This window comes from Asparagus officinalis, chromosome 10 (genome assembly GCF_001876935.1).
Source record: "Asparagus officinalis chromosome 10, Aspof.V1, whole genome shotgun sequence".
Taxonomy (NCBI): domain Eukaryota; kingdom Viridiplantae; phylum Streptophyta; class Magnoliopsida; order Asparagales; family Asparagaceae; genus Asparagus; species Asparagus officinalis.
The window spans coordinates 60,011,820-60,026,498 of NC_033803.1; the positions used below are offsets into that span (position 1 = coordinate 60,011,820).

Sequence of the window (14,679 nt, forward strand, 5' to 3'; positions counted from 1 at the left end):
CCTATGGTTCTCATAATTGGCAGAGTTGAAGTGTCAAACTCAAGGCTCCTCCCTGGTACCTGGTAGTCCCAGCCAAGGTTCATCATATGAAAAAATTAACAAACGTATCAAGTCTCTCTAGCTGAGCCCAAAATTCAACAGTAGCTGGCACATCATGATTTCCGTATGCATATACCCATATACTCTTTGCCTCTTTGGTCAAGTCAGAAAGAGCACATCAGCACATGTGGCAATGCTCCAATTTAAAGCCAACGCAAGGATCTAGTACTTAGTACCCATGTAACTTTACATAATGACTTCCTAAGCACTCATGAGATAATTGGTTGTTGTTGCCTATGTTGGAGGACTAATTGAACCTCTATCTGGAGTTAGATAGGTTGACTATTGACATAATTCAATTCACATGTGAATAATCTTTTCCTGGAAGAATCATAGAGAATGACTGATTTAAATAGAAAATTAGGATCATAATAGGTTTTTTTTTTATAGAAAATCATCTTTGAAATAGGGGTGTAATACGAGAACCATATTTATTATTTAATTTATACAACAATCATATTTAAAGTATATTTCGTTTCAATCAACCACAAAAAACTTTTTTGTTTAACTTTTTTGTTAAAATTCCTATAATACTCCTATTTTTACATGCTCTCTCTCCTCTCTCTAGGGCCCACAAATCTCAGCGGGCATTGGGGGTGAGGGTGTAGCAGTTGCCCATGACGGATCTCGGCGGGTTCATGGCGAGATTAGTGCTGGCACCGCAAAGGTGGGGGGAGGGGGGGACCAACCGGGATTTATCGTCGGTCACTACAGCACCCCCACTCGCGCCGCCAACATGCTCGCCGAGATCTGTGGGCCCTAGAGAGAGGGGAGAGAGAGAGAGAGTAAAAAGAGGCGTACTAAAGTAATTTTGATAAAAAAAAAAGTCAACAGGAAATGGATTTTGGTGGTTAATTGAAACGAAATATACTTTGAAGATGGTTCATGTATAAATTAAACAATAAAGATGGTTCATATATTACATCACTATTTTACAGATGGTTTCCATATAAAAATTCATCATAATATTATGAATATTAAACTTTTAGATTAATTTAATTCTCGATCTCAGTTTAAGACTCCTCTACTCACAAGGGCTAGATTGCTCCCTAACAAATTATAACAGTGTACAGATTGTTGTTCAAGAAAAAGGAAAGTTCAACGCTAAGATCGTAAATACCTAAAAAGTGAATTGAGATCTAGTTAGCACAATAGAATATCTTATTAGTCAAAATATACTAGACAAAGATCATGTTAACCTTGGCTGATGAATGATATCCGAGATTGCTCATAAGAGTGATTAAGGCCTCATTAGTCCATCGCTTATGGAAAACATGCTGGATACTGATAGTCATGTTGTCTATCCATGGTCGTCGCTGTCGAGGCTAAAGTCAACAAAGGTCCCTTGGGGTTTCGCTTATATGATTGTATATTCATAAATGAATAGGGATTTTGGGGAATTCATAAATGACTATGTCTTGCACTGAAAGTATTACAAGGAGCACTAATTTAATATAGAAAGTCGGGATCAATACTTTGTTGTTTACTTTTGTTTTAGGCCCCTCTCATAAAGATCCAATTTCTACTGAACAGACTCCAAATTTATATTTGAATTCATCGGTTTCTGTTTTCCTCGAAATGTACAATTACCTTCGAGAATCCTAGTAGAAATCATCAAGAAGGATACAATAATACCTAACTTAGCGAATACGATAGTCTTCAACAAAGTTGAATGGAAGAGTAGGATTTATATAACTTATTCCAAAAGACGGGATAAATGCTCTGTTGTTGCTGCTGTTGTACCTTTTAGAGAGTTTTCACATCTATTGAGAATTAAACTAATCCCACTGTCAAATTAATACCCAAAACTTATTAATTACTCTTTCTAATTCTTTCCCATGTAGAACTATACTGACAATCTCTACATCATGCTCTGCAATCCCAATGTCCTGAAATACTCTATTCCAATCCAAGAAAAACAGACCAACCAAACTGTTACCCTCAATCACCAGTGCTCCGCTCTGCCTTTAATGGAGGCTTTCTAATCAAGTAAAGTTGGTGAGCAATTGAGTGAGAAAGTGGCCAACACCCCCCCATCGTCATCATCATCACTTTGAAAGAGGAGTTATAAAACAAACTACACAAACAAAAGAAAAGAGAAAAATAAAGAAAAAAAAAAGCTAGAAAAAAGTTTGGCATGAGAGGGAGCTCAATCCTTGAAGGAAGAATCAGATGCCATATTCAGAGATTTCATATATAGATGCAACATCTCTTGTCAATTATATTTCATGGAGGTAGCTCATGAGCTTGTTCAATGCAAGAAGTGAGGTATATTCAGCCATGCATGTTTCTTTTCTTTCTTTCTTCCTTTCTTTTTTTTTCAAATTATTACGAAAATCTCAGAATTAAGATCCTGTAGAAGAAAATTTGCTGGAAGTTTTCTCTGAGTAATTCTCGTTGGTTTCTTAGAAATCCTCATGTAAGTGAATTCAGAAGAGGGATTCTATTATGTAAGTTAACTGTCAGAAATGTTGAGAACCAGATACATTTTCAGTATTGCAGAAAAACATCATCACATTAGGATCTATTTGAGAAAGGAAATGTAGGTAATTTTCTCTGTGACGAGATCCTGTATGATTTTCTCACATAATTACCTACTATCTAAGGCTTACTTCCTAGAGTGCAATCAAAGTTGTATCTCCTGAATTGTCACAAATTTTACACAGCATAATTTTGATATTAAATACAACATAAGTTTCAATGTAAATGTTAGTGTTAAACCCAGGGATAACTTTTAAGACATTGAAAACAGATAAAATTTTCAAATACAGGTCCCTCTTTATTCATTTCTTCACAAATAAATAAAGCACTTGAGTATAAGATACTTGAAAGCAAATTTCTGTAGAGCTGCAATTTAAAGTTATCTTACCTCATTTTTCTAGGAAATAATTTTATTTTCTCTGGCTTTAAAATTTCAGGCTTGCTTGAGGTGAGACCAGTAATGCCAAGGAGATGGGAAAGAAAGGGAATTGGTTCTCTGCCATAAAAAGGGCCTTCACACCTTCCTCTAAAGATAGTGTCATATATGTAAGTTGTCTCACATATCCGCATAAAATTTTTGGCCTGTATCTTCGTGCTCCTGAGAATGGATTTTAAATAGTAGAAGTAATTTGATCATCCCAAAAGTGAAACTGCTAGCTATTATTCTCATCTTCTCTGTTCAAATCTTTTCTTATTGACTTTTAGCATGAGATTATAGTCGCACATGTATGATCCCAAACAACGCTTGCATTTGTCGTATTTTGTGAATTTGTTATCGTTTCTATTTGGATTGTTTTGAATTTAAAGGTAGGAAAATTCACCATGAAAGTTATTCTGACACTCCCAGCAGGAGTTTAGGAGTATAGAGACAATCGCGAACTTAAAACCTCTTTGTGGCATCATATACTTAATTGGGTCCTTTTAGTTTAGCCTTAAGGAATTGATGCTGTTAAGTCTCATTGACTTTAGTTTAGTTATTGTAACAATCCAATTATGAGTATTATGTGTAACTACAAATATATAGAAACTATATAATCTGATATGTTTGCAGATGGTCCCAATACAATTAAGTGCCCCAGATATACGAACTTTCCCATAATTTGTTTTTCTTTGTAACATCTTTGGTATACTTATGACGATCTTTTTTTTTTTCTCACATGCATCACAACATAATACTATGTCAATTTGTGGAAAAATTGATTGCAGAGTTCAGATAAGGAAAATGTAAGGGATAAGAAGAAGTGGGGAGTAGGGAGATCAAAGCATGGAGAGGCCAATTCCCTCATCTCTCTCAATAGAGAACCAAGCAGTATTGAGAAAATCCTAGGAGATGCTGAGAGGGAGCAACAATTTCAGAGGACATATCAAGAGCAACCTAAGAAGGTTCAGCACTTACGTTCGATCTATGAAGAATCACATAAGAATGTTCAACACTTCCATTCACCTAGAGAAGAACCACCGAAGATTAAGGCTCAATATCTGCAAGAACCTAAGCGAGAATCTCTTAAGAAAGATCGTCATATCAAAACACCGAAACTGAAACAAGGGATTGTAACATATAGACGAGGCATTAATGAAAACTATGCTCAGAGTTCTGCAATCAAAATTCAAGCTGCTTATAGAGGTTACATGGTAAGGCATCTAAGTTTGTAACTTTTCCTTAACTTTCCATATTTAAAGAATGGAAATATATGTTTGGAAATATTAATATTTCTATTTCTAAAATTGATATATGCGGTTACGATTCAACTGATAAAAGCTTTCTTCAACGCATAAATACATAGATAGATGTATGTTCATTTATGTAGGTAGGAATTTGTTAAATTCAACTGATAAATGATTTCATGTTGAAATTATTTGATAGTTACTTTCCTGGAGAATGTTAGAACTAAAACTCTGTTCCAAACTTTTAAAGGTTAACATTGGAACTTTCCTTCACATCATGTTAGAACATGCTAGAAGTTAGGCATTAAAATTCATGATAAGTAAAATCCAGGAAACACTAGAATCACTTTTTTCACGTAATACACACTTGTTTAAGTTAGCAATATTTATCTCAAAAGAGTTTTCTCCCTTGAAATCCTCATGAATCAGAAATCGATTAACAATATAATCAATTCGCGATTCCCATCAAAACCACACACGGTAACTATTTTTAATGAAATTGTGTAGGCAAGAAAAAATTATCGCACTCTCAAGGGTCTAGTAAGACTCCAAAAAGTGATGAGAGGGCAAAGTGTGAAGCGCCAGACTTCAAATACTATGAAATGCATGAAGCTCCTTGTCAAAGTCCAGTCACAAATACGTGCACGAAGGCTGCAGATGATTGAGAACCGAAACATCCAGCATCACCAAACTAATGGAAGAAGCGAGAAAGAGGTGGCGAGCAGTTTCAGCAGGTGGAACCTAAGTCAAGTAAGAAAATATCTTCATTTAGTTACTGTTCTGTGTATATGAAAATTGATGGGGCAATCTGATTCTGGCCAGAAATGGATAAGCATATATTGCATTTCTATTTGGACATATTAGCTTCCTATGTGATGGCATTCAAGTGTTTGAATTAATTTGCCAAACAAAACCTATCCTCTGGCAAGTTACATATAGACATACATAGCGCTTACAATTTGTTGTCCACATGTAATGTAACTTAGTACAAAGTATACAAATTAGACAAGGCAATCCAATTCTGAACAGATAGAGGGCGTTTTGCATTTAAACTTGGATATTTTAAACTTCCTATTTGACGACATTTAAGTATAATTTGCATATGAATTAGGCAGAAAATCTCTTCCTTGGACAACATACATTTGCACACATACATAGAACACACTCTTTGCTGTCCATATATAATGTAACCCAGTATAAAGAATTTGAAACTCGATATGGCATCTCATTCTAACCTGAAATGGATAAGCATATTGCCATTTTTATTGGATATGTTGAACTTTCTATTTAAGTGTTTGGATATTGATTGCTAAGAAAATCACTTCCTTCGTCAATTTACATGTATGCATATGTAGAATGTATTGTCTGTCATCCATACATATAACATAACATAGTGTAAAGTATATTAAACTCAACAAAACAATCTGATTCTGACCTGAAACAGAGAAGCATATTGCATTTTCTATTTAGAGATGATGAACTACCTATGTGACAGTATTCAAGGTTTGGATCTGAATTTGGCTAAATACTAATACTTAGTAGTTACTCAAAAAACAATAGTAACTAGCCAAAAATGTGGAGCTTTGTAAGATTTTATATTTTTGCATCAATGCAGTCAGAGGCAGAAGCTGATGAAGAGTGGGACGACAGTGTTCTAACAAAGGAGGAGAGAGACTCAAGAACACGAAGAAAAGTGGAGGCAGTGATTAAAAGGGAGAGAGCCTTGGCTTATGCATATTCACACCAGGTATCACAATATTCCAAATACGTCATATCTTTCTAAATTCATGTAGATATCCTGAAATCAACCAGACCCGAAGAAATTGAAATGATTTAAACAGTTATTTCCATGTATTTAGTACTTTCTTTCATCTGGGAAGCTGAAACAAATCTCGAACTATACTTATATTGCACCTAGTAATCTTTTACATATCAATTCCTAAACCTTCATATTCGGTTTACCTGAAATCTAAGTAAACAGTCGTTTGAAAAGATCTAAACAGAAAGTAAGGAACTAGGAAAGGAAAAATATATACAAAACATGATTGAACAGTGAAAATTCTTCACTTGTATCAGAGTTGCATCATTAACAAATAAACGACCACCATAATTTGCACAAGCTAGCCTGACCATAATACCACACAATTGGCTTCTGATATGATATTGATATCATTGTGGGGAATGTTCTAGTCTCGACTCCAATACCACTTGTGGAGGAGGACAATCCAACCTGAGCTCGAAGCTAGCCTGACCATAATCCCACACAAGTGGGACTATACTCACGCACAAATTTCAAACAAAAACGCATCACCCTTATTGTTTTGTTTCAACTTCTTCACAGTTGCTCAAGGTTACACCAAAGTCTGCACATGCAGTGCTCACTGACATCCGGTCCGGGGGCTATCCATGGTGGTGGAACTGGCTCGACCGCCACCTTCCAACCGAACCTCCTCAGAACACCCCCAAGTTTGCCTCTGTTGCACCCCAAACCACCAGTTTCCATCCCAGTATCCAAAATCAAGCCAACAAAGACATTTTCTTTGATCTGTCCACTCCTCGTTCATCCAAAGTACTACCATCTCCAAGATCCAAGCTGTCACTCAAAACATCAAACAAAAGGCACCAAAGTTCAATGAGGGACGATGATAGCTTGACAAGCTGCCCAGCCTTCAGACCCGTGCCAAATTACATGGCACCGACAGTTTCAGCCAAGGCGAAGGTGAGAGAGAACCAGATCGATGGAGGCAGAGATGGACGAAATGGAGAGAAGAAGAAGTTCTCGTTTAGTTTGACACAGAGTATTGGGTCTCTGAGATGGGGAAAAGGGCCATTGTTTGCTGCAGCGAAGGAGCCTGTGACGGTTCAGAGAGCGGCAAGAGGGAAGCACAGGTCGACGAATTCTATAGGAGGAGCGAGCGTGGATTCGACTGTTTCATTGCCTGTTGGCGTTGGAAGAAAGCCTTTTAAGTAGCTGCTTGTTCTTGTTCTTGTTGTGTGTGTATGTTTCTATTTGATTGACTTGCTTTTGTTTTTCTGTTTGTGTGTTATTTGGGTTTACTGATTGTAATGTGACAGGGGAAAATATAAAAAGGAAAGAAAGGCTGTGCAGGACTTTGATATTATTTGTAGAATGTAATTTTTCATTAAGAGAATGAGATTTGGAATTTGTGTTTGATTCATTTCATCCCAGGCAACTTATTTATAGTGAAAGTTCGATGTGCTGTTGTTTCCTGTGGACATAGTCCATTTTATCGACCGCGCATATTTTCAATATCTATAATGAATTTTTTGGGGGTCTATTTCTTGATATTCTTAGCACTGCTGATGATATCCATTGCAGCTGTTCATAGGAGAGGACGAACTTTCTCTGATTTTCGTTCTTTCTTTCGTCGATCTGTGCGTTAGAATTTCTGCTGTGTTGCCCACAAAAAATACCAAACCGGGTGGTCTTATATGCATAATCAATCCCAGTTGGCTAACATATCTCTTCAGTAATTTTATTATGTAGGATAGGGACTTCACACATGAAAATTAAAGCAATTCCAACAAAATCATCCATTTTACTGAAGGGCCATTTTGTCAAATACATCAAGGGCATTTGCATGTCAAATTCTAAACAATGAGAATCATCCTAATATTTACAAGAGAACTTGTAAGCAAAATTAACAGGGAACTGACCAGTGAGTTGGTGATGAATGTTGCAGCAGCTAGAGATGCAGTGTTCTCCTATGAGATACTGGACACTGGAAACATACAAAATAGTTAAGGAGTCGAATGAAGCTAATGAACAAAAATGAATATTTTTTTTACTCTTTCTTTACAGAAAATCTAAGGCTAAAACTGAATCTTTCAGAACATTCAGTGAGGCATTTATACAAACAAGATGATGTCCTTAAGGACTTGAATGAAATAATCGGTGTTCTAGATGAGATCAAGAAGAAAAAAAATAGAGGAAGCAAAATAACTTCATGATAATGCCAATGTATTTCTCAAGCATAAATTTCAAAGTTAATTAAAAAAATAAAAAATTCGAACCCCCACCCCAAAGCCTCATCAAACGCTCACTCGTCGCCATGCAACAACATTATCTGATCAGTTTACAGTGAGGAGAGTTGTCCTTGGAGTTCATCATCATCTCCGTTCTTCATCGAGCTTCACTTAAATTATTCAAAAAACGGTTAGCAAATCAAAAGGATTGTAAGACCATTTCTGTATTGAATATAGCAGTTATCTGTTTTCATTTTTATTGCACGTCCTTTACGACATTTCAACCAGTTAAATTGAGGGTTGGGAACTAACTAGGGTAAGGAGTTACTCATTGTGAGAGTTAGGTTAGATGCCTAGTTTTGGATTGAAACTTGAGTGTAGTCTTGTAAGCCTACTGAATGGTGTTTGTGATTCAGGAGAACTATTGCTTATCATCTATTTATCGTTGTAATTCGTTCTTTACCACTGGATATTTTGTGTTTACATGAAAAAGTATCTCAGATCCAACATAAATATCATGTATCATTGTTTGAGACAAATTTAGTATTTTGATTCAAGTATAGCACAACAAAAGGGATTCCTGAAAGTCCAAGCCCAGGGGATTCATGTTGCACGCTATCTATGATCTCGTGATATATTTTGACTCAAAAAAGTTTTTGCCTTTATTTAAGTGGGCAAGCTTGCTGCCACCTTTTTCCTTTAAAATATCACCGCGTGATGTTTGCTGAAGTATAAGAATATGTTCTGCCTTTTACCTTGTATAAAAGGATAAACCCAATCTCCTTAAACTCTCACAATTCCACACACGACAAATATAGAAAAATGGCATACTATTATCCTCGCAGTCAGATCTCTGATGACTACTGCGCATACATAACCAAACTGGAGCGAAAGACAAGCATGTGCGAAGGCCCTCACTTCCCTCGTGGCATGTTCAAGGGCGACGCGCCGCAGGATGGAAAATCTGAAGCGCGAAAGGAGAATATGTCGAGGGCTGCTGTTGCGGGATTCGGGCAAGCTGCACATATCAAGCACGAGAGTAGCAGGGGGAGAACCGAAGAGGACGTGGAGGTGGATATTCGAGAGTACGTGAAGCATGATGCGGAGATGGATGCTAGAGAGTACGTGAAGCATAAGCATCCCTTTGGACTGTCGCGTCTGTTTGCATTAATGCTGCACAAAAGGATAAATAAGTAATGCATTATTAATGCAGTTAAATCCTCGGATATCTTATATCGAACAAATTTGAGAATAGATAAATCTAACGCACTGTTAATGCAATGAATCAGGACTATTGGATATGTTATGAATAATAGAATTATATCGTTTATGTATTGAGAATGACGAATAAATAAACTTCATGCTTTTTCTACTATTGCTTATAACTAAGAATTATGGATTTCTATTTGCTAACAATTTTTTTTAATATCTTTGGCCTATTGAAAAAAGAAAGAAAGAAAAAACAATGAGAAAGCACAAGTGGGTATATGCAAAGCTAATGTGAGGAAACGCATTGGCAACTGCTACGTTTTAATACAGAAAAATCTAGTGTCTATACAAAATAGATTATATCAGCACTAAATTTACCATGTTTCATCACAAAAGCAATTCCATTACATAGAGTAACCAACTATATGATCCCCTACAATAAACAATCCCTACTATATTAAACCTTACACACAAAACCCTAACGCCGAGTAACCCCAATGTATTACTCAAGCATAAATTTGAACATTGCCTCAGAAAAAAAATTACCAATTTACTTCAGAATTGCAGCTCCAATTGCAAAGAAAACACAATTCACATATCATAAAGTCAAATAATCCCTCCACTGAAAAGTTATACATCAATAACATAACAACATAAACTGTAAGTTTATAAAAAAAAACATATAACCAATCAATAACATAGCAACATAAACTGTAAGTTTATAAATTACAACAATACCCAAATTTAATCCCAAATCCCCATAATTCCCCCCCTTCAAACAACTTGAAATGGTTGGCAATCTTTCCTCACATTAGCATTATCATCCCCAAAATGTTGCACTTTCCCATTTGGCCCCTCTTCCACATGAATATAGAACCTCATCGCAAAAGCCAACACCAACACAACCCACTCAAGCACAAACATAACCAAACCCAAAACCCCAACCATCCTCAATATCACAACGCCATCATCCTCTTGCACATAAGACTTCATCTTCTCAAGAAATCCATCTGTCCTCGAGAAGATGAGGAGGGCGACGGCACCTTGGAAAATGGCGGTGATGACAGTGGCAGCCATGTGGGCTGCATGGGCCCGGGATGATGAGGTTGCTGAGGAGGAGGAGGAGAAGATGGAGAGGATGATGGTGAGGAGATGGAGGAGAATGAGGAGGAAGCCGATGAGGGAGGGGAGGAGACGGAGGGAGAGGGCTAGGAAAATGCAGCTTGTGGCGGCACCGATGAGGATGTAGTTTGTGAGGAGGAAGAATTTGTGGGTTTTTGATGTGGAGTTTGAGAGGCTGATACCCATTTTGGAATTTGGAGAATTTTGAGAGAAATTGGAGGAATTTGTTGTTAACGAAGTGTAGAGAGAGGAGGAGACCTAGAGAGAGAGTGTGTGTGGGTGAGGAAGCTTGGAGGGGGGGTTTAAGAAGAAGAAGGGGGGAGAGGATTTGAACGTTGGAGTTGGAGAGTAACGTTGGAAAAGGGACAAGAATAACAAATGCAACGGCTAGTTGTTTATTGTTATAGGCAGCGGTTTATAGTTTATTTGTTATAAATAAATAAAATTAAAGTAGTGGGCGGCTAGTTAAATTGGGATTCGCATTGTATTCGAGTCAAGTGTCCTTTTTTCCATTTTTTTATTGGGCCGTACCTATGCGCCCCATTAATTGGTTTGAACTAAACCAGTCATCAGCGTTCCGCTTGAGAATATATGCATCGATTTGTTAGGATATTAAAAAAGAAATAATTTCAATTCTCTCGGTTTCTAAAAACAGACCTCTTTTTAGGGTTTTTTTTTAAGTAAACCACTTTTATAATTAGGGGGGTGAGGTGAGTGAAATAGTGAGTTTGGTCGGTTTTGATTAATTTTAACGATACCAAACCAAACTATTTTACATTCAAAACTGAACAGAATTGATCGAAATTAGTTAAGTCGGTTCAATTCGGTTTTATTCAGTTTTAGATTGGACTCATTTAATTAAAATATTGCTTTCTCAATCCAAAAGAATTCAGTTTTAGATTGGACTCATTTAATTAAAATATTGCTTTCTCAATCCAAAAGAACAATACATGTTGAGACTAATTTTGGTTAGTTCAGTTTGGTTTAATACGTTTGGGGATGAACTCATTTAAGTAAGAAAAAGAGTTTTTTTAATCCAAAAGAAAGACATGTATGGAGAAATTGGTGTAAGAAAAATGTGTATTTAGGGATCAACTAAAGAACAATGCAAATAAGTTGAATCGTAAACCATTTAAGGAAAGAAGAGCATGCAGGAAATTGGTGGACTAATCGAAAAAAAATACATTCTCAACAATCAAGAAAGCGATCTGTTCGGTTAGTTCGAGATAAAAAGTTTTCAAACTGAACCAACCCACATGTATTCTAAACTAAACGGAACCATCAAAATTCAATCGGTTTAATCAGGTTTGAACCGATTATGCAACTCCTATTTAAAATAGGGTGATTGTACAGAAACCATATTTAAAGTTTAATTTATATAGAAATCATCTTCATATAGGTTCCAATTACAGCCAACTATGTTGACCTGATTTCTGATGAAATCTTGACTAAAATTTACAAAACGTCCTAAAAAACACACGTGCCGGGCACGTGACATGTCTTCTTAACCAAACCTAGTGCCTCACACGTGTGTTCTTAAATGATTTTTTTGGAAAAATTTAGGCAAAATTTAAAATGAAAAAAAATGTCAAGATGACTAATTGCAATCGGAAACTACTTTAAAGGTAATTTTTTTATAAATTGAACTTCAAAGGTGATTCTCGTACAATTATTCTACGTGACTCTCGTACAATTATTCTATCTTGAAAGCTATTTCTATGAAGGGGAAAAACCCCCCTTTTTCAGTGAACCGTCCATTTTTCTTCTCTCTTTACCTCAATTCCTTCATTATTAATTTTAGTTGATTTGCTTTTTTTTTTGTTGATCTCCATTTCAACATCTTTATTTCACTACTTTCTTGATTTGCATCTTTTGCTTTGGATCAAAATATTTCATTTTCTTAACTAGATGGAGTCTAAGCCTAAAACCAAATAGACCGGACCAACATTTTTCCGACTCAGTCTGATTGGGTAATCTTGGATGCTTTGGTTCGCTTTCGCCAAAATTTGTCAACTTGTAAATCCTCTAAATCTGCATGAAATAATAGTGTTAAAGAAAAAGGTAAAAGCCAATGCTAGATCCTTAGGCACAAATTAGCAACCATGCGGATATGAGGGGGAAATATGCAAATAGAAAAAATTTAGGGGCACATAGGTAAAAAATTTATGGTAGTGCACTTCTTCTTTTAGTTGCTTGTCTTGGTCATCTTTGATTGAGAAATTTAAGTCGTGGAAGAGTGTTGTTGTCCTAAGGGTGTTTGTTTAAATGCAAGTGAAAAATGGAAAAATGACTTATTTTTTATAGTTTAGGTGTTTGTTAAAATGATGTTGAGATGCTTATAGGAGCCTTCTTGATTTTGAGCCCTAAAACTAGTTAACTTTAGAGTTTTGGTATAGCGGCAAAGACTCTAAGATGATACCAGAGCATTCGGAGTTCGAATCTTGTTGGCCAACAAATTGGCATCTTAAAAAAATGATAGGAAAACCCATAGACACTGTAGAAAGAAGGATAGCATGAGCAACCAAGGGAAGTAAAACCTAGATAAATTGGAAACCTGTTCTTTTCTGTTATGATCCATCGCCATTTCCTATCAAAATGAGGTTGTTTCAAACTGTATCAGCATTGTGAGACCACCTCAGAGAAAATGAAATGTTGAGCATCCTGTGGAAAATGTTTCGGAATCTGTAGATATCATGTGAAGTTTAAGGTATTTCTCCTGCTACAATAGTCAATAATGAAATGGTGTATAGTGTAAACAAGGTCTGCCTTCTCCAAAGATTTCTTTGAATCTACGTCTGCCTTCTTTGAAAATCTCCGAACCTTCCAATCATTTTGCCTGTTGTCTGTGGCAGAAGCTACAAGTTTGGCGGTGACGACGACAACAGGAAATATGTCTTGTCAACTTCCAGTTGCGAGGATCATTGACATATTTTTCTTCTACAACAACTCGGTGACTAGAAATGTCTTTCTTCTAAAGTTGTTTCTCTTCTTTTTGTCTTCAAACTTCTATACATTCTTTCATCATCAAGAAATTTCCAATCAATACTAGCCGCAAGAAAATCAGCATTATGTGAACAGAGAAGATGGGGAGATTGCAGCAATCATACAAGTTGGTATACATCAGAATCATCCCAGAGAGCATGCATCACATTAGATCTTTATTCTCATAAGCAATATTTTAACAGCAATAACAATAACACCAACATAACATCACGTTTCCTTGTGATGATAACACAAATAACAAACAATCAACCAAACTCACCCAAAAAAAAAAAAAAAAATCCAAAATCTCTACTTATACCTGGAAAGGCCAGGGCCAATCCTTAACATCCTCCCCTTCATCCCTAACCTTAGCACCTCCACTCCCCTCAACAGGCACATAAAACCTCATCACAAAATCCAGCACCAACGCAACCCACTCAAGCACAAACATGACCAGACCCAGAACCCCAACCATCCTCAATATCACAACCCCATCCTCCTCTTGCACATAAGACCTCAACTCCCCAAGAAACTCACCAGTCCGGGTGAAGACGAGGAGGGCGACGGCGCCTTGGAGGAGCGAGGTGGCACTTTTGGGACCCGGCATTGTCGGAGGAAGAGGAGAAGATGGAGGAGACGATGGTGAGGAGGTGGAGGAGGATGAGGAGGAAGCCGATGAGGGAGGGGACGAGGCGGAGGGAGAGGGTTAGGAATATGCAGCTCGTGGCGGCGCCAATGAGGATGTAGTTTGTGAGGAGGAAGAATTTGTGTGTGTGAGACTGAGAGCTTGAGAGGCTAGCAATACCCATTTTTAAAAATTGGAGGATTTTGAGAGAAAATAGAGGTTTTGGATGAAGAGGGGTTTGGGGAGGTGAAGGGATTATAAAGAGGTTAGAGGGAGGGAATTTGACCGTTGGAGATTGTGGACGTTGTTGATTAAAGGAGGGGTTTTGTGATATTTGATGTAAGAGGGCAACGGCTAGTTTTAGGATTTTTATCATTGTGACCGTGGGCTGGAAGTGGGTGACAATTTAATTTTGATAATCTTTTGATTTACAAAATGATGACACCTTACTTCTACTTTAATAAATCCCTGACTTTGGGAGAAATTCTTAGTTGCTCCATTAGTACCAT

At 36.9% G+C, this 14,679-nt stretch overlaps 2 protein-coding genes and 1 pseudogene across 2 annotated transcripts; 1 reads left to right on the forward strand and 2 right to left on the reverse strand.

Annotated features, from left to right (window-relative positions):
• LOC109825344 (protein IQ-DOMAIN 14-like) lies at window positions 2,136–7,424 on the forward strand. The gene is made up of 6 exons (XM_020392190.1): window positions 2,136–2,367; window positions 3,018–3,126; window positions 3,787–4,212; window positions 4,753–4,995; window positions 5,861–5,992; window positions 6,587–7,424. Exons 2-6 carry the CDS (start codon window positions 3,052–3,054, stop codon window positions 7,214–7,216), a joined length of 1,506 nt encoding a protein of 501 aa, XP_020247779.1. The 5' UTR covers window positions 2,136–2,367; window positions 3,018–3,051; the 3' UTR covers window positions 7,217–7,424.
• On the reverse strand, window positions 10,019–10,857 carry LOC109826291. The gene has a single exon (XM_020393308.1). The coding sequence runs from the start codon at window positions 10,747–10,749 to the stop codon at window positions 10,216–10,218; it is 534 nt and encodes a 177-aa protein (XP_020248897.1). The 5' UTR covers window positions 10,750–10,857; the 3' UTR covers window positions 10,019–10,215.
• LOC109826248 lies at window positions 13,680–14,428 on the reverse strand (annotated as a pseudogene).